Source organism: Oncorhynchus kisutch, linkage group LG2, assembly GCF_002021735.2.
Source record: "Oncorhynchus kisutch isolate 150728-3 linkage group LG2, Okis_V2, whole genome shotgun sequence".
NCBI lineage: Eukaryota > Metazoa > Chordata > Actinopteri > Salmoniformes > Salmonidae > Oncorhynchus > Oncorhynchus kisutch.
In genome coordinates, this window is record NC_034175.2 from 20,944,131 (window position 1) to 20,966,219 (window position 22,089).

The window sequence follows — 22,089 nt, forward strand, 5'->3', positions numbered from 1 at the left end:
CCTCAAACCGATCATAGAAAGTGTCAAACTCTTGTTCCTGGGCATCCACAACTTTCCTTGTTTCCCTGATACATGCGCAGCAGAACCCCATTTTCATTTATTTTATTCTGCAGAACACAAAGGAGTGCCTCAGTTTAGCTGAAAATCTCCCCATAGACCAACAGCAGAAAGCCGGTTGATTCCTTGACAGCCAGGTATCATATCCAGAGGCCATCAGCATCGTTTCTTTGCCCCAATCTGAAGACTTTGTCTCTTCATCTGATGCAGAAGACCGCAGATGTTGGTCTCCCTCTCTGAATTTGACCAAGTTTTTCTTAGAAATCCATCTTGGAAAATAGTTTGAGGTGGAGTATGGTGTTCATTTGTCAGGTTGTTTTTGCTTGCTAGCTAGATTTGTTCAGTTCAACGTATGCGAGCTCCAAAATATGTAGACACATAGAGTTGTGTACATTTTACCCCAGGCTTACCCACACAACATGCTTAGACAATATGCATGTGCAAAATATGAAATCCACTCAATGCAACAAATGACGCATGGCTCTCGACCTTCGCCTCTCCCGAGTCCGTACAGGGGTTGCAGCAATGGGACAAGACTGTAACTACCAATTGGATATCACGGAATTGGGGTGAAAATGGATTTCAATGGATGGGAAGGCATGCATACTCTGGCGCCTTTCCTGATGTTTTGATGTAGTTTTAGCACATTTTGAGTAGAAAACTAACCAGAATCATTGAGAAAAAATATTAGATTTAAATAAAGAATGTCAATTTTTATATAATATATTTTTTTATTTGGCTTTCCGTAACAGCTTGTTAAAAATTAGATACTGTCACGACTTCCACCGAAGTCGGTCCCTCTCCTTGTTCGGGCGGCATTCTGCGGTCGACGTCACTGGCCTTCTAGCCATCGCCATCCACTTTTCATTTTCCATTTGTTTTGTCTTTGTCTTACACACCTGGTTTCAATTCCCCAATTACCTGTTCATTATTTAACCCTCTGTTCCCCTGTTTGTTTGTGAGTGATTGTTTCTATGTAGGAAGGTCCGTTATTGTGGGCTCTGTTTTTGTATTGCATTTATTATATGTTGAGTAAAATATGTTTATTTACTCATATCTGCTGTCCTGTGCCTGACTCCTATACACCTATACACAGACTTCCTGACAGATTATCACAGAGTAGCACAACTTACCCTGCCTTACCCTGCCTATCATAGCACAGTAAAGTAGTTATAGTGTAACTACTAGCCAGTGTGTTTGACTGTTTCTGTACACAACAAGGTGACATTGTACAGTATGTTGGAATATGAGTGTGTGTGCCACAATTTATTTTCCTTCTGCTTACCTCATGAGACAATCTGCATTTAACAATAAAAATGTTTTCAGAATGTTGATAACAATGATAACAATTTTGTTATCAAATGCTCTTTCAGCCAATGGGAGAGGAAACAGAATGAATCACCCCTCTGACGTCCCTAAGGATATGTATCACTACCATCTTAGTACATAAACAGATCGAATAGTAAGAAAAAGCCTGCTTCTCTGTTCCTAGAAGTAATCCCTGAGGTAACTTGGATGGACATGAAATATCCAGTTGGTTCTGTGATCAAGGTCCATGTCATGAGTCCTGATGAGACCTAAACTGATGAGACCCCAAGCCAATACCTAGTTAGGCTAATACACTGTTCTGGCAGGAGACCCAGCTTTCAGTCACAGATAGGTGAATCCAAAGTAGGGCCAATTACATCATTACTTAAAGGGGGATGGGAGGCTTTTTATATTTTAGTCATTTAGCATACATGCTCATGAAGAGCAACTGACATTAAGTGCCATGCTCAAGGGCACATCACCAGATGTATCACCTAGTCTGCTCGGGGATTCAAACCAACAACCTTTCTTTTATTGGTCCAACACTCTTAACTGCTAGCCTACCTGCCACCACAAAGTATTTGAGGGCCAGAGATAGTGGTGGGTAATGTTGAAACTTCAGAGAGAGGAAGGGTTGGACCACGGCCCTGCTACAGAGAGGGGTGGAAGGATTGAGGTGAAGGTATTGCTAATAGGGCAGAGGGAAGGGCATCGAGATATGAAGTCTCAGGTAGATGTTTCCTCTCTTTATCACAATACTTGTGTTCCTCACAATCAAAAGGTCTCTTTCTTTCCTCAATAGAATTCAGTATGAGAGGTTCCTGTATTATATTTCAGATGACCCCTGAAGTATTACCTAATGCTTCCCTGCTCTTTCCTAGATATTGCGGTTGGCGTGTATTTGCAGGTAGTCATAGTCTTGGAAACATTGCTACACACTAACATGAGAGATGAATCAGAGGTGAGATCTCAGTTCTTGTCACGGATCCCTCTGGAACTTTCATCATACCCACCTGTCCCCTATTCCCACTGATTAGTATTTGTATATATTGGTTTCCATTGGGGGGTTGGTTATTGTTACAATGTCCATTGGTGCATGTGAGTACCTGTACTGTGTGTTTTGGCTTTCATGCCCTTGTGGATTGCGTAGATGATTGCGGGTCTCGTCCAGTGTGTTAATCATTGTGCGCGTGTGTATTTATTTGTGGTACTCCTGTCTCCCGACCCTTTATACCAACGCAACAGTTCTCAGGTATTACGACTGAATGACAATACATAAAACACTGTGACAATACTCCTAGCTTCCCTCATGGTCATACCTATAGTGCTTGTATTTGCACGTAAGAATACATAAGGAAACAGTGACACAGTGCATGTAAAACAGTGTTACGTGACAGGGCTCCAAACTACCTTTACCAGCGGTGATACATTGGCCCTATACACTACATTGAAGCTGCAGTCTGCGGCTCGGTCTGGTCACCCCAGTTACTTGTTTTGGTAGACAGCCAAGGACTGGGGAAATGTAAATCATCAAATCACAGTTTATTTCAAGTGCATTTAACAAAAGCCTCAATACACTTGACCAAAAAAAAGGAATAAAAAAGAAAGTGAGAAACAACAGAGAATTCAAACTTAAGTATAACCACTCTCAAATTCATAGACAGAGCTATGATGCTGTTCCATATATTTTATCCAAATGATAGTTTTAACCATGTTTTGAAGGTATACAGTGCTTGTTTATCACTAACAGAAACAGAAATTAGATGACGAAACAATATGCAAATAAAACTCAGTTCAGGTAGTGTATGGGTGATGGAAATCCCACAAATAAACCGGGTTATGCTCCAAACTCGCACAACCAGTCAGGGAGGGCAGCGAAATACGGAAGCCAGATTGGGTCAATAAAGAGAAGTCAAAAACCTGTTTGGGGGTTTGGAAAGGGTTATGTACGAAACCAGTTCTGAAACAAAAAAAGAGGGATATTTACAACAGTCTTTTGTTTCTCCTGAGCCTGTCCTTGTGTAGCTTCGAATGTATTGTGATTGTGTAGGTGTAGAAGTATTAATTTTACATCCAGTTATTAACAACTTCAGTGCAGCAAGTTCTATGTAATCAATAAATATCATAATTGTTTACTATTTTAAATGTATGACTATTACCAGACAAACAGCTGGTGTATAAGACTGAATAAAAATCACTAACTAAAGTTCAAGTCAAAAGTGGCTTTGCTACACTTTACATTAAGTAGCAAAGATACCATGGAGTTTAATGGTATTCACCTGCATTGTGTAATTACACAATAAATACACATGCGACTTATTGAGAATTCCTTGTTTTATGTAAATGCAGTTTCAGTATATAGCTGAGAAGTTACTGTACATTCTGGTTACTAAATAGAAAAACTACACTGTTGCACAAGGAATTAACTTTCAAGTTGAACGTCCTGTTTTGTCTTAACCCTATCCTGCAACCACACCTACCCATTGGAATCCCAGTTTGGCAGAGCTGTTCTGTGGATTTTATTTTACTTTGAACCATAACCATCTCTCCACAGTCTGCTGCTACTCTGCTATGTCTGCTATGTCACTCACTGGGTGACATCACTGGAGTTTCCCCTTTTGTGCTAGTAGCAGGCCGAGCATAAAAACGACAGGGCTTCTGTCAGAAGTCCATTCTAACAAACGAGCAAAACACAGGACACCTATCAAGCTACAACTCTGTAAAAACAAAGAAGATATTTAGGAGATATTCAAAGCAATTATTCAGTTGCTAGACTTTTCCACTGCCACCAAGAGCCAAGAGTCAAGAGTTTGAACCTCATTCAACAGAAGTATGGAGGGGTATGCGATGACAACTGGCGACATGGAGAGGGGCCTTGAAAATAGCCTTGTGGACAGTGGCCCTGTGTACAAGACAACAGTGACAGCTGTCGCTGAGAGAAAGGCCTCCAGAGGTTGGCTATGGAGGCTGTGTGGCGTTCTCTTAATAGCAGCTTTATGTGCGGCAGCAGCCCTGCTCTTTGCCTGGTGTCAGCATGGAAGACTGGCAACGGTAAGGAACTCCAATGGGGCCAATATTTACCACATTTCTGAAATGGAGAACCGTACAATCAACTAACATCCTCTTGGTTTCTCTCACAGATGCAGGACGGAATGGAGCCTCAGCTGGAGATATTCATTGGTGCAAAAGGTGATTATTTGTTTGACAGATGCCCCTTTTTCGTTGAATCTCTTCTCACTGCAATTGCTTTAATTAAAGGTTACAGTTGTAGGTAACGTTTAATTAAAGGTTACAGTTGTAGGTAACGTTTAATTAAAGGTTACAGTTGTAGGTAACGTTTAATTAAAGGTTACAGTTGTAGGTAACGTCATGGCTTTTGCTGGTGTTATTCGGGACTAATATTTTTCTCTCCCTCAGATACCCACAATACATTGAAGCAGATTGCCAGCAATGCAAAAGCAGCCATCCATTTAGAGGGTGAGTGACCTATAACCTTATGCAGCCAGCCTGGACTGTGTCTGTTGAAGGTTAAAACATGTCTAGTGGGCTAGTATGTCTTAGTGTCTTTCCATTGTAGAAGCTAGGGGATTCTTTTTAAACATCCCCATTCAAAAATAAGGTTTAAGGTTTAAAACAGTGTCTAGTGGGTTAGTAAGTATTTATATTGGGGAAGCCCTGGGATTTTTAAAAAACATTTCCATTGACAAAAATTAAAGCACAACACAAGGAAGCAAGGAAGTTGGTTAATCATTAGCTTGTCTCTTGTTGCCTCCAGAGTAAATTGACAAGAGCTTTGTAAGAACAAACCTGCTGGACCCTGGGGCCTCAAAGTTGTAACAATGGGCCTTTCTTCCCTCTAATGCCAGGTGAATACAATCCTAATCTTACCACTGACACAGTGCAGTGGAGAAAGGATGTCGGCCAGGCCTTTTCCCAGGGCGGGTTCAAGCTACAAGGGAACCAAATCCTCATCCCACACACTGGGCTCTTCTTCGTTTACAGCCAGGCTTCGTTTAGGGTCAAGTGCAATGGCCCGGGCGAGCGTACCACTCCTCTGAGTCACGTTATTTGGCGCTATTCGGACTCCATCGGGGATAATGGTAATCTACTTAGCGGGGTACGGTCAGTTTGTCAACAAAACTACGGTAATGCTGAGTCCAATATTGGCGAAGGTTGGTATAATGCAGTTTACCTTAGTGCAGTGTTTCAGCTGAATGAAGGGGACAAACTGTGGACTGAGACCAATCGACTGACCGACGTGGAGCCAGAGCAGGGCAAGAACTTCTTTGGTGTGTTTGCACTATGATGAGAGAGAGGCAGGCCAGAGGTGAATATTTGTTATAAAAGTTTTATGTTAAAACTCTTATTTTAGTGTTGCAATTTTATGGTAACTGAGCAATCTCAAAGGAGATAGGTCTAATCTTAATGGTTATTTTGTCAACTGAAAAAGTTTAAGAAATGATTATTGTTTGTCCTTACATGATGATTGTCCATTCTCTGTATTGTAGATTTTGCACCAAATAATATTATGACTTTGGTTTTTTTATAGTAACTTACTTTTTATTTGATTTTATACTATTTATATGAAAATACAGTAGGCTACTGAGTACTGTAGTAGAAGTTATCTTGATTCACATCTAGCAGTAGCCTATACTAGGCCTATCAGAATACATTGCTACACTATTAAGTTATTTTATTTAATGTATTGATGTACTATGTCTATTTAAATGTGATTGTGTGTATTTTATTTGTCACCTATTCAGAGTGCTTTAATCAACTGTAATAAATTCCAAATGTTCTCAACTTTAGGAGACTCAAAGTTTGATTGTATTTAATTACGCAGTTTGGAGGGGGGCGGGGCCGGGCGGGTCTGGACATATCCAACTGTCTTATGTGGTTGAGGGTAAATAGGTTTTGACTTTAGCAGTACATTAAAACTAAGGGCTCTATTCATTCTGTAAAGTTTAAGCGTTACAGACTCCGCGATAGAAATGTAAAGGTCGTTTCAGATTGAGCCCACATGTGCAGCGTTCACCGTGAATGCTGTCTCCACTAACGTGGGAACATTGCCTTTACATTTCAATCACTCCATAACGCTCAACTTCATCGATACAGATTGAATTAAAGCCCTACATCTGTTCTTGAGCAGCTTGCACCAGAAATTGTAATACAACGTGCATCCCCAATGATGTCAGACCAAAACAAGGGAAATTCCCTTATTTATTTCCTGCTGTCTCAAGTGAGAGGGCCCACATCTGCCTTAAGCCATGTCTGGGGATTCCCCCCACTGACCTTATTCCTCCTCCTCCTCGAAAGCATCGTAGGTTTTCAGCCAGGTGGATGGGTGGCGGGCTGTGAACATCTGAGCTGAAATACTAGTTGTGCATGAGAAAATGTGTTTGTCCCACAAACATCCTCAGGCTGTATCACATCCGGCTGTGATTGGGAGTTCCATAGGGCGGCGCACAATTGGCTCAGCGTCGTCTTGGGTTTGGCCCGGGGTAGGCCGTTATTGTAAATAAGAATTTGTTCTTAACTGACTTGCCTAGTTAAATAAAGGTAAAAAATATATATTGTTCCAAGATGAGGTTGTCATTTACCATGACCCTTTGCAGCTGGCTGTTGTGTAACATGTATGTCTCCCTTTCACTTTCAGCTCATATTACGATCTCAATCTTTGAGTTCATATTGCCTTCTGATAAGAAATGACACCAATCCCCATTGGTTAATAGGTCAATCAATTATGAAGTGGAAGCAGATTGTACGGGACTGAAATGACTTTTGATCCTGGGAGGGCTATCGTTCAATTTGAATGTAGATTCTAAATGAATAAACAACAGAATCCCTTGGGTGTCATTAACTGATGGTGACATCTAGTGGTTAAAACAGCTGTGCGTGACATGCTTGTCCCTTTGGACATGGTTATGATACCACATATTGTCTGTCATAAAATGCCTATTCAACCTATAATGAAGTGTTTTGTCACATTTCAGAAATTCAATTCTGTTCCTTATTAGTCCAATTGACACATAACACGATACACATACATTCAGTGAAAAACAATGGGTTTATTTAACTATGATTATACATATATTTGAATGCATATAATCTGATATTGTATCAACATTTAAAATTGTAAATATAGTGTATACAAATATCTTCAAATCCAGTTATATACAATGCATGTACAAAACATTAGGAACACCTGCTCTTTCCATGACAGACTGACCAGGTGAATCCAGGTGACAGCTATGATCCCTTATTGATGTCACCTGTTAAATCCACTTCAATCAGTGTAGATGAAGGGGAGGAGACGGGTTATAGGAGGATTTTTAAGCCTTGAGACAACTGAGACATGGACTGTGTATGTGAGCCAGTCAGAGGGTGATTGGGCAAGACAAAAGACTGAAGAGCCTTTGAACAGGGTATGGTAGTAGGTGCCAGGCGCACCGGTTTGAGTGTGTCAAGAACTGCAACGCTCTGGATTTTTCACCACAGTTTCCCCGTGTGTAATAAAGAATTGTCCGCCGCTCAAAGGACATCCAGCCAACTTGACACAACTGTGAGAAGCATTGGCGTCAACATGGGCCAGCATCCCTGTGGAACGCTTTCGACACCTTGTACGGCCATTTCCCGGCCAATTGAGGCAGTTCTGAGGGTAAAAAGAAAGGGGCTGCAACTCAATATTACGAAGGTGTTCCTAATGTGTTGTACACTCAGTGTATATTCATACATGTGCAAGAGTATATTTCTCTAAATAATCTTCGGCATACATATATTACAATATTACCCAATGTCCTCCATGTACAGTTAATACATATGGACTATTTCATCCAATAACTTCCTATGGAGAAGTTGTGTATCTCACTTTCCTATACCCTGAGCTACAGTATGTTATTAGAACGGCAACACAATCCCGACCTGAAACTTTGTTTGGAACTATAGTGCAACATGAGATCACCCTATTTGGAAAAGTAACGTCTCGTACGTTACTTACCGACAAAGCTGTGTTATATCATTGCTTCATACATTTTGACGACAAATTGCTAATGAATGGGATTGCACGTATATATTAACTGTCGTAGACGCATGTCAGAATCCTTTACAAAACCGTTACATATATTCTTCGTCGTCACGTTCACAGACGTGATTGTACAAAGCTAAAATCGGGGAGGGGAAATTCGGAAGAAACGTCAAATATAAGACCAACGGGTGGCAGGCATGTACATTTACATTTATATTCAGATTGTCTTTAAGGAAAAACTTTAATTGACAAAGAAAATTCTAAATGTCGGGAACATATCCATTCAAGTCCAATTGAAAACGTTCAAAAGGATGGTACATAGAAAACGGATTAGGTTACATATCACATGACACCGTTTTCTTATCAAATGGCTTTCATCTATTCAAGCGGATACAACAGCAAACATGTGATTGAAGATACAAAGCTGTACTTGAATAGGTATACAGCAAAACATCCACAAAAATCTTGCTATTGTCCCAAAAGGAGGGTTTGTCCATTCCAAAACCCTCTACTGTATATGGCAATGATGTTGGTAATTCACCTTCAGTTAGGATGACTTTACACTTTGAGTTTCGATGGCGTTTTGATATGAAATCCAGTCAATTGAATCCACTGGGAACTAAATATAGGGCACAACATTGAATCCATGACATAACATATCATACATTATGTAATAACAATATTAATCAATTACCATGTGCTTCGCTATTTCAACAAACCGAAGACAAATAGGCAGAGACGGGAGTCAAAAAGGAGCAAACACACACAGTACACAAAGTCCTCCCGGAGATCCTAGATACATCTGCACAACAGAACGAGGAAACAAACAGAGGGAAGGAGGAAAGAAGAGGAATGAAAAAGGGAGATCTGTCCATTTTTTGTCTCCACAAGTAGACTGAGGGTTACTCTGGGCTGTGCTTGTCTCTTATTCAATAACTCGTATTACTAGTCACAAGTGCTTCAGGTTCCCACAGTGAGATAGACTGTGAGAAAGACTGGTGTTACCCCGAGTGACTCGCCTCACCGCAGCCTGTAGTGAATGGAAAAGCCCTCTGTTGTCGTGTGCCTCCACTCACTCTGTCAATATCAGTAGCTTGTGCTCTTTTTCCATAACAAGTGAAAGTCACAGTGCCTCCATGTGTGTTCGTTCCTCCGTGCGCTCTGGGCTCTTCTAGCACCCCACCCCCTTCACTTGTAGAGCAGGGGGATCTGGCTGTTGTGACAGTGGTTGCGACTAATCTTGCTGTCCGCCTGGTACAGGTTGGAGGAGTTGGAGAAGGAGGGCGGTAAAGAGGAGTGATTGTCCGACGTGGGGTTGGGGTAACCGGGTGGGGGCAGGAGAGACTTGGGGTCTGGCTGGGAAGAGGGCGGGGACGAGTTGCTGTGGTTCTGGTTGGTGCCGGATGAGGGCCGTCGTCGGTTGCGCAGGGCCTGTCTCTCAACCAGCTGGTTGCGGAGCTCCGATACCCTCTGCTCTTTCTGAGAGCACGGAAGAGGAAGAGGTCTTATTAATACTGGACACTCATGGGTAAAGAGGAATCCTTCATTACGCATTAATTGAGCATGAATTAGACATGTATTTATAATGTATTAATCATGTATTAATCAAACCAAATGTATCTCTTCGTAAAATATAATAAAAATGAATGATTGGAAAGATGGATTGGTTGTTTGCTAGGTCAAATAATTTAGACGTATTAGATGTATTTTAATAAATGCATTTTGATTATACTTTGATATCTAAGGTATCAAAGTGAGTGTGTATTATAGTAACACCTGTATGATAAAGATTGGCTGAATGATTGATTACTAGTTCCAATAATTCAGATGTATATTATACGTATTAGACATATTTCAATCTAGATGTATTGTGATTCTATGTTGACAGCTAAGGTGCATCATAAAGTGTGTACTGTACCTCCTGTATGATCTTCTGAAGTTCACGGTTCTCTCTCTCCAGCTGGCGAGACTTCTCCTCATCATTGTTGTTGGTGGACGAGCCCGTCTTCAGCGTGTCCTGCTGCTCTGACTGCCACTCACCACGTGTAATCAGCCTGCGCATCTAGAATAGAATAGAGTTTTACTCTACACAGCCAGAGAGACAGAGATGAACCATATACTATATGTGAATTTGGAAATGTTAACATTGAAGAATGTATTGAGACTTTGTTTTGAGTGCTGATGCAAGTGTACATTAAACACGGCTGCTAAATGACTCAGTCCTAGGCAACGTCCCAAATGGCACCCTTTTCCTTATACAGTGCACTACTTTCGAGCAGAGCCCTGGTCCAAAGTAACGCACTATAAAGGGAATAGGGTGCCGTTTGGGACACAGCCCTGTTCTTTACAGTATACTGTACCTTGGGCACGAAGAGCACCACCAGGGTGATGTAGACAGAGAACACTATGGCCAGAGCGGCAAAGGCAAAGGAAGCATCCTGCTGTGATGTGAGGATCATAGTGACGGGAGCCGTGATCATGCACAACACCTGCAGAGACGGGGGGATTGAGAGAGAGAGAAAGAAACAAAGAGGTAAATATCAAGAGAGAGGTGAGAGAGGAAAATAAGATCTAAAAAAGCGGTCGGCAGCTGCTTATCATTCCAACGAGGTTCCTCATATGAAAACATCATTATAAAGTCATAGTGGCCATACTGGCACATTATCACAATATCAAGCCTTCCAAAAGCTCTCTACTTCCCAACAAGGAGGCCTTTGCAGATACAATAAATATTGACATTTTAAAGGATTCGACCTCATATGGGGCACCATTGTTGTAGGGAATTGTATCATTTATCTCTGTGTATTACACCATGAAATATACACAATTAAATAAAATGGTGAAATCAACATCTAAGCTTTCCATTTGTCTGGACCTGCAGCTGTGTTTAACAATTTCATCAAGCTATATGAATGATTGATCAATTAAATGTTCTTTCCTCTGCTTTGCAAAAAAAAAAATGACTGTATGTACTTCATAATTGCATAACCGCCCCACAGCAAATGCGCAGTCAAAAGAAGTAAAACTGTGGGTGGTTTTCAGTCATAAGTGTTTCGGTTCCTCATTAAGCTGTTTTGAGATGGGAATCTGGGCAAGTTCTGGCAATTATGTAAATCCTTGTTCAGAGAGTACTAAAATGTTTGCACATTGTTGAGCCGAAATAGAAACCCAGCCTAAAGCTAAAGTTATTTAAAAAATGTTGCCTGTGTAAGAGCAGTGGTTTGTTCCAGCAAAAGTCTACATTACCAGACATTTAATGGATTTGCTCACCTGTGTGAGGGTTACCGAATGGCTATGGCTACTTGTTTGCAAAACTTAGATGGTGCAACGGTGCTGTATGTTATCGCTGCTATATCAGTTAAAGTGAAGCTTAAATACCTCTACTGGTGATGATCCTTCACCGATTCAAATCAAATTCAAATGATTGTTTAAGTATAGCACAAACATTTTGATTTAGCGCCAAAAATATGTCTTCCAAAAATACATTTATGAGCACATGCTTACCACCAGAAATAACAAGCCTTAGCCGTATGTTATCACTATGCACTAATAAATCATTGAATCTCATGTCCACACTGAGACAATGCCTAGCCCCTGCTACCTTTCTACCAGTAGTTAATTGTTGCTTTGAGTTCCTTCGCTCAATGGACTGCCTAAAATGTAGAGCGGAAACCAGAGCACTACCCCTGTGATGGTTGAGACTCACAGCCACGTTGTAAATAGCCATCCCCACGGCTCGATGGTCATTGATCTTCTCCGTGGAAACAGACTTGGTCTCGTAGGCCAGAAATATCCCCAGCAACAGCAGCAGTCCCTTGTAGCCATACACTACACCTGGTGGAGAGAGAGAGAGACAAAGTAGGAGAGAGAGAGAGAATGAGAGAGAGAGAGAGAGAGAGAGAGAGATGGAAAGTGAAGACGATGGAGTGATGTTAGGCAGTTGACTAAAGGTAATGCATATTCCCCCTTTATTTCTTCTGTCCAAGTGTCCATTGTTCTTTCATTAGGTCGCTCAGTGGGGTGACAATATATTTGCATAGCACAGAGAGGGAATGCTATGGGGCAATGGCACAGTTTGTGACTCATATTAATTGAATTTGACAGTATTATGCATTCAGAAGAGCTGCCACTGTCAGGACGAGAGGCAGTATGGCAATAGTTAGAGAAAGACAAATGAAAGGAGAAGATAAAAAGCATATGAGGGAAAGATAAAGGCAGGGAATGACTGTCTTGAGTGAGTGAGAGGAGGGGAGAGGAGAGGAGTGAGAGGAATGAGAGGAGGGAAGGAAAAAGTGGGGTCAGACAAAAAAAAAGAGAGAAAGCTAATGTGGGGGGCTGAGATACGAGGAGTGTTTCATTTACAATGAATGGACTGGGGATTGAGGAAGTGAGAGAGTGGAAAAAAAGAGGGAACAAGGGAGTGAGAGAGAGAAGTACAGATAAGAGAGAAGGAGTAAGGAATAGAGGAGGGATACCGAGCCATGTGTTCATCTTCTCTGAAGTGCAGTGCTCCAGGAGGGGCTGAATCAGGACATCCAAGTCTCCTTTAGGGGCCTCCCTAGTGAACTTCTACTCAGAGAGAGAGGGTGGTGGAGGAAGTGTATGTGAGAGAGAGAGAGAGAGAGAGAGAGAGAGAGAGAGAGAGAGAGAGAGAGAGAGAGAGAGAGAGAGAGAGAGAGAGAGAGAGAGAAAGTGGGAGAGAGAGAGAAAGTGGGAGAGAGAGAGAGAAAGTGGGAGAGAGAGAGAAAGTGTGAGAGAGAGGGAGAGAGAGAGAGAGAGAGAGAGAGAGAGAGAGAGAGAGAGAGAGAAAGTGGGAGAGAGAGAGAAAGTGGGAGAGAGAGAGAGAGAAAGTGGGAGAGAGAGAGAGAGAGAGAGAGAGAGTGAGAGAGAAACAAAGAAAGAGGGAGAGAGAGACAGGGAGAGCGACAGAGAGAGAGCGGGAGAGAGAGAGAGGAAATGAAAGAGGAAGTGAGAGGGAAAGTGAGAGAGAACAGGAGACAGAGTAATTATATTTTTTGTCCTGAATACAAAGTGTTATGTTTAGAGCAAATTCAATACAACACATTACTGTATACCACTCTCCATATTTTCAAGCATAATGGTGGCTGAATCATGTTATGGGTATGCTTGTAATCATTAAGGACTGGGAGTTTTTCATAATAAAAAAAGAAATGGAGCTTAAGCACAGGCAAAATCCTAGAGGAAAATCTGTTTCAGTCTTTTTGTCCACCAGACACTGGGAGATGAATTCATCTTTCAGCAGGACAATAACCCAAAACACAAGGCCAACTCTATACTGGAGTTGCTTACCAAGAAGACAGTGAATGTTCCTGAGTGGCCGAGTTACAGCTACTTGAAAATCTATGGCAAGACCTGAAAATGATGTCTAGCAATGATCAACAACCAATTTGACAGAGTTGAAGAATTTGGAAAATAACAATGTTGCACAATCCAAGTGTGGAAAGCTCTTAGAGACGTACTCACAAAGACTCACAGCTGTAAACGCTGACTCAGGAGTGTGAATACTTATGTAAATGTGATATTTCTGTATAAAATGTTCAAAACATTTGCAGAAAAATCTAAAAACATGTTTTCATTTTTGTCATTTTGGGGTATTGACAAAAAAATATATATTTTGAATCCAGTCTGTAACACAACAACATTAGGAAAAAGGTCCAGGGGTGTGACCGATGTGACAGTGTCATTGTACCTCTACTGTGATGTGTAATGGATCCACAATCTGCCAAATCATGAGTGACAGGACGTCTATGGCTAGTAACACTCCAACTGTTGCATAGAGTTTCCATGGCTCCAGGTGCTGCAGGGATACAGGAGAACCAATCACAATCCAAGGACCAAGGGTAATGCAGTGAGTCCACAAGCATCCAGTAGATAAAATGTAAACAGATTACAGTATTGTATAAGTGTATCAGGCACAGAATACATCAGTTATCAGAGCTCCCTTTAAAAAGAGATTCATATGTCAATGGGCTCCCCTGGTTAAATAAATGAAGAACACATAAATTAACTGGCATTTAGACGATAACGTTGAAATATTCCAAGTGTAAATTGAGGAGTTACTAGGCAGTGGATGCAAAATGCACAACAGTGGTTTTTGAATGAGTAACATATCAAGAAGAAATGGGGTCCAACAATGATGTATGCAATATAAACAACATGCTTCTTCATTTTCCATCACTTCATTCTGACTTGCTTCTAGCCCTGCAACCGTTCACCCCAGACATAACCAAACCGTGTCACATAGACCTTGTCACCTCTTCTCTTCAGGTGCATGAAATGATTTGACTGCCTTCACTAGTTTTGCCATATTCTGACTTGGAAACTTTTTTAAAGTACTTTCACAGAGCTCTTTGGCAAATTGCCCTTGCATGGCCATTAAAGAGAGTTGAAAGTCAACCTGATTCGTCTTGCATTGGCTCAACTAATAAAGCCCTCGAAGGTTGGATTTCCACTTAGAACTTTAATATTCATACATATTCATAAATGCTCCATAAATGGCTTAATCTCTCATTCTTCTGATTAGGACTTAGAAGAATTCCCACAACACATCACACACACGCAGTGTTTTCCCAGCTTCAGGACACACTATCTTACAGAGGACACACACGTGCATACGTAATCAAGTTGATAGTGTGCACATCAAGGGTATGAGTGTGTGTGTAGGTATCTTTCTGTATGCGTGTGAGTGAGTGAGTGAGTGTGTGTGTGTGTGTGTGTGTGTGTGCATACGTGTGTCTGTGTGACTCCCGTCTCTGTCTCTACTGTACTCTACTGTACTCTATTCTACTCTACTGTACTGTACTGTACTCTACTGTATTCTATTCTACTCTACTCTATTCTATTCTACTCTACTGTACTCTACTGTACTCCACTGTACTCTATTCTACTCTGTTGTCTATTCTACTCTATTCTACTCTAATGTACTCTATTCTACTCTGCTCTACTCTACTGTACTCTACTCTACTGTACTCTACTGTATTCTACTGCAGTATATCCCAGAGTAGAGAATATACAGAGATACTTTAACATGCAGAGCAAAGCACATCTCCCAGAGGCTTATGTAACCTTACTCTAAAGTTGAAGGAGATTGTTTATCTGCCAGCACCACACATTCAGTACTGTAGACTCTGGAGATTCCCTGTTCCCTCCTCTGGCCCTCTTAAAAGGCTTACCTTCCTCTTCTCCTTCTTCTCCTCCTTCTTTGTGAAGAGATTGTGTACCCACCAAATCTTGGTGAACATGCTGCCATAGGCCAGACTGAAGCCCAGGCCGAGCAGCCACAGACGGAACTAGACAGAGGGGGAAAGAGAGAGATTTTGATTATTCAATATTTTACTTTTTTGGCAATACAAATGCTATTTTTATTATGCCAATAAAGCAAAATTGTATTGATAATGAGAGAGAGAGAGAGAGAGAGAGAGAGAGAGAGAGAGGAGAGAGCTAAGGAATATGAGAAATAGAGAGAGGCAGAGAGAGAAAGAATTTCTCCTGACAAGCCATCGCAGCACATCCCTCTACTCTAGCACCAGAAGAACAACCCATTCCCACGGCTTTAGCTGTGTTACCTGACAGACCACAGGGAACTGGGACCTGTGGATGTGGTGTCCGTCGATCCCCAGGGGAAACACAGCAGCCAGGGCCATCATACAACCCACTGCCGTCATGTTGTTCAGGTAGGGCTGGGAGTTCTGGATGTACCTGGCACAACACACACAAAGAGGGTATGAAGAAAGACCAGAGAATATAGACAAAAACCCACACGTGCACTGTTTCACATGCACTGTTTCACGTGCACTGTTTCACGTGCACTGTCCGCAACACTTTACAGCATCAAGATAATGTCATAGACATGACATCGTCTGTCACTGAATATAAAGTGATGAGGCATTTTGCATGGATTGGAGACAGTTACGCCAAGTGTTATGACATATGTCCACATAAACGTGAATGTGACTTGCCCACAGCCATCTGGAGACCTACAAGCAGGACCCACCAGGAGGACAATCATACTCGACCCAGCGGGATTGCCATTGAAGTTGTTGATGAATTGCTTGTTGTAGCCAGTGTTTGGTTTTTTTAAATATATTTTTGAATTGAACTTTTATTTAACTAGGCAAGTCAGTTAAGAACAAATTCTTATCTACAATGATGGTGTTGATTAAATGTGCAAGATGAAGTTCTAATCTCACCGCACGTTGCCGTTGTAGATGTTGAAGGTCAGACAGACGATGCCCAGCAGGATGCCCAGACCAGCAAAGACAGACACAGCAGCAAACAGCTTCTGAGAGAGGTACCTAAACTCCTCAATGACTATTGTCGAGTCAGCCGGGGGCCCGGCACCTGAACAGAGAGAGAGCGAGAGAAGGAGAGAGAGGGAGAGAGACAGAGAGAAATAAAGGCAGAGAGAGAGCAAGAGAGAGAGAGAGAGAGAGAGAGAGAGAGAGAGAGGCAGGACAGAGGTTAGTCCATCTATGCCTTAAAGAGACAGAGAGTGCTAAGGGCAGATTATGCCTGTCTACAGTGCTGTACTTGATGTCACTCAGAACAGAACTGGGCAAAAGGACAATTATGTTTTGAATTAAGATCAAAATCCGAAATTTGAAAATCAGGGAGTGCACGAGGCTCAGTAACCTCTACAGATACTAACCCAAAGGATCAAATGAAATTGGCACAATCAATTTACACAGTAACCAGTATACATTATTGTGTTGCGCTCACTGATTTAATTCAATGACCAACAAGGTACAGAAATTGAGAATAAAGGAGGATAGATGTGGAAATCAGGACGTGTTCACCCTAATTATCTCAAAACATGTGCATAACTAAAAAGTAACCAAAAAAATAGCCATTGGTTCTTTCAAGGTTGGAGATGGTTGAAAGTGCAGCTGACTGATTTGATCTGTCTCCGATTTCTCTCCTGTCTGTCTAATCCAGCCCTGACTGCATATCCTGACAGCTGCTCAGAGTGTGGGTGTCACTGTGTCCTTACATAAGGGTGATGACAGTGACATAGACTTGTGTCAGTGTGTGGGGACGTGTCCTTGTCAGGAAGAGGGTGACACAGTGTCGAGCCCCAGGGGTGTCACAATACCAGGGCGCACACATTTGTTTTGCCGGTTTCAGCGATATCACACCACTGACTTGCCTGAAGTGACGTCTGAGACATGCTATCTGAGAACAGAGTGACAACTGTTTGAAGATATGTGTTTTTCTGTGCATTGAAGAGCGAACGAGCATTGTCCTGTCAGCTGAAGTGTTTGCACTGTTTAAACCTCCCTCCGTCCTTGATCAAGGAATCAGGACAGGGTGTTGCCATGGAGACCAAGCTCTGTAATGGTTGCCACGGCAATTAGGAAGACAGTTGAGCTAAAGTGGTTGTTAGGGGCGACAGTGAAGAGAGCGAGAAAGTGAGGGAGGAATTCGACAAGGGGTAAACAGAATGGAGAACAGGAGAGTTAAGACAATAATCACCTCCACAGCAGACCCAACTTGCCTCTGCCACTGTTCATTTAAAAATATATATATATTTTACCTTTATTTAACTAGGCAAGTCAGTTAAGAACAGATTCTTATTTTCAATGACGGCCTAGGAACAGTGGGTTAACTGCCTTGTTCAGGAGCAGAAAAACAGATTTTTTACTTGTCAGCTCGGGGATTTCCTTGTCAGCTCGGGGATTTTATCTTCAAACCTTTCGGTTACTAGTCCAATGCTCTAACATCACAACAAACTAAACTCACTTTCATTACCTGCAGAAAAAACTAAACTCACCTTCAGTACCTCTAGACCAAACTAAACTCACCTCTGTTAACTCTAGAACAAACTAAACTCACCTTCGTTACCTATAGAACAAACTAAACTCACCTCTGTTAACCCTAGAACAAACTAAACTCACCTTCATTACATCTAGAACAAACTAAACTAACCTTTGTTACCTATAGAACAAACTAAACTCACCTCTGTTAACTCTAGAACAAACTAAACTAACCTTCATTAACCTCTAGAACAAACTAAACTCACCTTCATTACCTCTAGAACAAACTAAACTCACCTCTGTTAACTCTAGAACAAACTAAACTAACCTTCATTAACCTCTAGAACAAACTAAACTCACCTTCATTACCTCTAGAACAAACTAAACTCACCTCTGTTAACTCTAGAACAAACTAAACTCACCTTCGTTACCTATAGAACAAACTAAACTCACCTCTGTTAACCCTAGAACAAACTAAACTCACCTTCATTACATCTAGAACAAACTAAACTAACCTTTGTTACCTATAGAACAAACTAAACTCACCTCTGTTAACTCTAGAACAAACTACACTCAACTCCATTACCTCTAGAACAAACTAAACACCTCTGTTAACTCTAGAACAAACTAAACTCACCTTTGTTACCTCTAGAACAAACTAAACTCACCTCTGTTAACTCTATAACAAATTAAACTCACCTGCGTTACCTATAGAACAAACTAAACTCATCTCTGAAAAAATCTAGAACAAACTAAACTCACCTTCATTACCTACAGAACAAACTAAACTCACCTCTGTTAATTCTAGAACAAACTAAACTCACCTTCATTACCTCTAGAACAAACTAAACTCACCTCTGTTAACTCTATAACAAATTAAACTCACCTGCGTTACCTATAGAACAAACTAAACTCACCTCTGTTAACTCTAGAACAAACTAAACTCACCTTCATTACCTACAGAACAAACTAAACTCACCTCTGTTAATTCTAGAACAAACTAAACTCACCTTCATTACCTCTAGAACAAACTAAACTCACCTCTGTTAACTCTATAACAAATTAAACTCACCTGCGTTACCTATAGAACAAACTAAACTCACCTCTGTTAACTCTATAACAAAGTAAACTCACCTGCGTTACCTATAGAACAAACTAAACTCACCTCTGTTAACTCTAGAACAAACTAAACTCACCTTCATTACCTACAGAACAAACTAAACTCACCTCTGTTAATTCTAGAACAAACTAAACTCACCTTCATTACCTCTAGAACAAACTAAACTCACCTCTGTTAACTCTATAACAAATTAAACTCACCTGCGTTACCTATAGAACAAACTAAACTCACCTCTGTTAACTCTAGAACAAACTAAACTCACCTCTGTTAACTCTAGAACAAACTAAACTCACCTCTGTTAACTCTAGAACAAACTAAACTCACCTCTGTTAACTCTAGAACAAACTAAACTCACCTTCATTACCTACAGAACAAACTAAACTCACCTCTGTTAATTCTAGAACAAACTAAACTCACCTTCATTACCTCTAGAACAAACTAAACTCACCTCTGTTAACTCTATAACAAATTAAACTCACCTGCGTTACCTATAGAACAAACTAAACTCACCTCTGTTAACTCTAGAACAAACTAAACTCACCTTCATTACCTCTAGAACAAACTAAACTCACCTCTGTTAACTCTATAACAAATTAAACTCACCTGCGTTACCTATAGAACAAACTAAACTCACCTCTGTTAACTCTAGAACAAACTAAACTAACCTTCGTTACCTATAGAACAAACTAAACTCACATTCATTACCTCTAGAACAAACTAAACTCACATTCGTCACCTCTAGAACAAACTAAACTCACCCTCATTACCTGTAGAACAAACTAAACTCACCTCTGTTAACTCTAGAACAAACTAAAATCAAATCCGTCATGTCTATAGCAAAAAACTATACTCTGTCACCTCTATAACAAACTAACCTCGTACCTCTCCCACTGGTTACAGATGTCAGTTCAATGTGTAGTTTTCATTTACATTTGATTGAGTTGTCAACTAACGTGAATTCAACATGGATTTAATCACCATTGGATTTAGGTTAAAAGTTGGGTGGAAAAACGTTGATGACTTTTTGATTCAACGTCATTTTTGATGTTGTTGTTGAAATTACGTGGAAAATGACATGGCAACCAGTTTTGCCCATTGGGCTGTGACTCTCCAGCAAACTAGACACACCTCTGTTACTATACAAAAAAGGTGCTATTTAAAATCTAAAAGGGTTCTTCGGCTGTTCACAGAGGGTTCTACATGGAACCCAAAATGGTTGAAACCAAAAAGGGTTTTTACATGGAACCTAAATGGGTTCTACTATAAGGACAGCTGAAGAACCCTTTGGCACCCTTTTTCTAAGAGTGTGCAGGGTAACTAAACTTAACACTGTCACCTCTATCACTGTCACCTCTAAACTTAACACTGTCACCTCTAGCAAAATAACCTTTATCACTCTCCAGAAAACTAGACTCCACTCCATCACCTCTATAACAAACTAACCTCTATCACTCTCCAGAAAACTAGACTCCACTCCATCACCTCTATAACAAACTAACCTCTATCACTCTCCAGAAAACTAGACTCCACTCCATCACCTCTATAACAAACTAACCTCTATCACTCTCCAGAAAACTAGACTCCACTCCATCACCTCTATAACAAACTAACCTCTATCACTCTCCAGAAAACTAGACTCCACTCCATCACCTCTATAACAAACTAACCTCTATCACTCTCCAGAAAACTAGACTCCACTCCATCACCTCTATAACAAACTAACTCTATCACTCTCCAGAAAACTAGACTCCACTCCATCACCTCTATAACAAACTAACCTCTATCACTCTCCAGAAAGTAGACTCCCCTCCATCACCTCTGGAACAAACAAACCTCTATCACTCTCCAGAAAACTAGACTCCACTCCATCACCTCTGGAACAAACCATCCTCACCTCTGTAAACCTACATCACACCAAGCTCACTCCTGTCACACTACAGAACAGTAAGACCACCAAACTCAGCCCTACAGAGAGTCATCTCTGATTGGAACCATTGGCTCTGCTCCCCTCGGAGGCTAAGCTAAGCCTTAGCAACAAATCGTTTCATTAAAATTCTACAACGGTGCCCTCTCTCTGGCCTCCCAGCATGCACGATTGACTAGCGGTGCAGTAATTCTGAGCCCAGGCACAAGTGTGTCACCTCTCAAGGGAGGGCTGGGCCAGTAAACAACTGAACTACAACATTTGTCTTGGTGTGGCTGAAGCAAATCAACAGTAATAGAATTTCTCTGCAGACTGTGTTGGATGCTTAACTTTCCCAAAGTGAAGAAGTGTGGGTGGGGTCAGGCTTTCCTGACTGCCATTGTCTGGCCACTGAGCTGTGGGTGTAAACAAATTCTGGGTGAAGGAGGATGAGGGCCCAAATGATTGCTTTTAAAGCCAGAAGTGGTGATTTGTCTAACATGGAAATGAAGGATGGAGGCAGCGCGGGCTTAGAGAAAGAGAAGGCGTAACAGTAGGTCTAATGTGAGGGGAACGAGATAGATAGTTACATAGATGACTCACCGTGAGACAGTCACACACACACCCACCCACCTACACACAGAGAGAGACATACACAGGAAGCCTGACAAAGACAATGTGATCAACTCTGCCGCACCTATCCACACATCGTTGCCGAACCAGGAGAGATTCTTCTGAGAGCTGTCGTAGTATCCAATCTTCTTGTAACTGCCTCCTACACAGCGAGAGGGAGAGAGGGTCCAATTAATATCTTCTCAAATCATATTCATTTCCTGCCTACATAATATCCTTGGGTTATGATGGGTTCAAACGACAACAAACAATAGAACACTTAGAAAATGAA

The 22,089-nt window shown here is 41.2% G+C and overlaps 2 protein-coding genes and 1 long non-coding RNA gene across 3 annotated transcripts in view; 2 read left to right on the forward strand and 1 right to left on the reverse strand.

Moving 5' to 3' along the window:
• Window positions 1-4,008: 4,008 nt before the first annotated feature.
• Window positions 4,009-6,173, forward strand: LOC109902079 (tumor necrosis factor-like). Its single transcript, XM_020498151.2, has 4 exons — window positions 4,009-4,416; window positions 4,506-4,554; window positions 4,783-4,842; window positions 5,232-6,173. Exons 1-4 carry the CDS (start codon window positions 4,198-4,200, stop codon window positions 5,669-5,671), a joined length of 768 nt encoding a protein of 255 aa, XP_020353740.1. The 5' UTR covers window positions 4,009-4,197; the 3' UTR covers window positions 5,672-6,173.
• A 1,240-nt stretch (window positions 6,174-7,413) lies between these two features.
• The window catches only part of LOC109909189 (gamma-aminobutyric acid type B receptor subunit 1-like), a 45,335-nt gene continuing 30,659 nt past the window's right edge, over window positions 7,414-22,089 (reverse strand). Inside the window, exons 15-24 of the mRNA XM_031790487.1 lie at window positions 21,883-21,960; window positions 16,600-16,750; window positions 15,976-16,108; window positions 15,583-15,699; window positions 14,100-14,207; window positions 12,865-12,958; window positions 12,096-12,223; window positions 10,750-10,878; window positions 10,308-10,451; window positions 7,414-9,868 (exon numbers count right to left, since the gene is read on the reverse strand). Of these exons, the coding sequence (XP_031646347.1) occupies window positions 9,578-9,868; window positions 10,308-10,451; window positions 10,750-10,878; window positions 12,096-12,223; window positions 12,865-12,958; window positions 14,100-14,207; window positions 15,583-15,699; window positions 15,976-16,108; window positions 16,600-16,750; window positions 21,883-21,960 (1,373 nt within the window). The 3' untranslated portion in view covers window positions 7,414-9,577. The remainder of the gene's footprint in view (window positions 9,869-10,307; window positions 10,452-10,749; window positions 10,879-12,095; window positions 12,224-12,864; window positions 12,959-14,099; window positions 14,208-15,582; window positions 15,700-15,975; window positions 16,109-16,599; window positions 16,751-21,882; window positions 21,961-22,089) is intronic.
• Window positions 9,813-11,251, forward strand: LOC116353619 (uncharacterized). The gene is made up of 2 exons (XR_004203103.1): window positions 9,813-9,917; window positions 10,350-11,251. It is a non-coding gene; the product is annotated as an uncharacterized LOC116353619 (long non-coding RNA).

Bases quoted from the DNA above. Each gene is read 5' to 3' on its own strand.
- LOC109902079 (XM_020498151.2), top strand. From the start codon at position 4,198: ATGGAGGGGTATGCGATGACAACTGGCGACATGGAGAGGGGCCTTGAA. The intron at 4,417-4,505 runs GTAAGGAACTCC...TTTCTCTCACAG, and splicing joins AGCATGGAAGACTGGCAACG to ATGCAGGACGGAATGGAGCC. The intron at 4,555-4,782 runs GTGATTATTTGT...TCTCTCCCTCAG, and splicing joins GATATTCATTGGTGCAAAAG to ATACCCACAATACATTGAAG.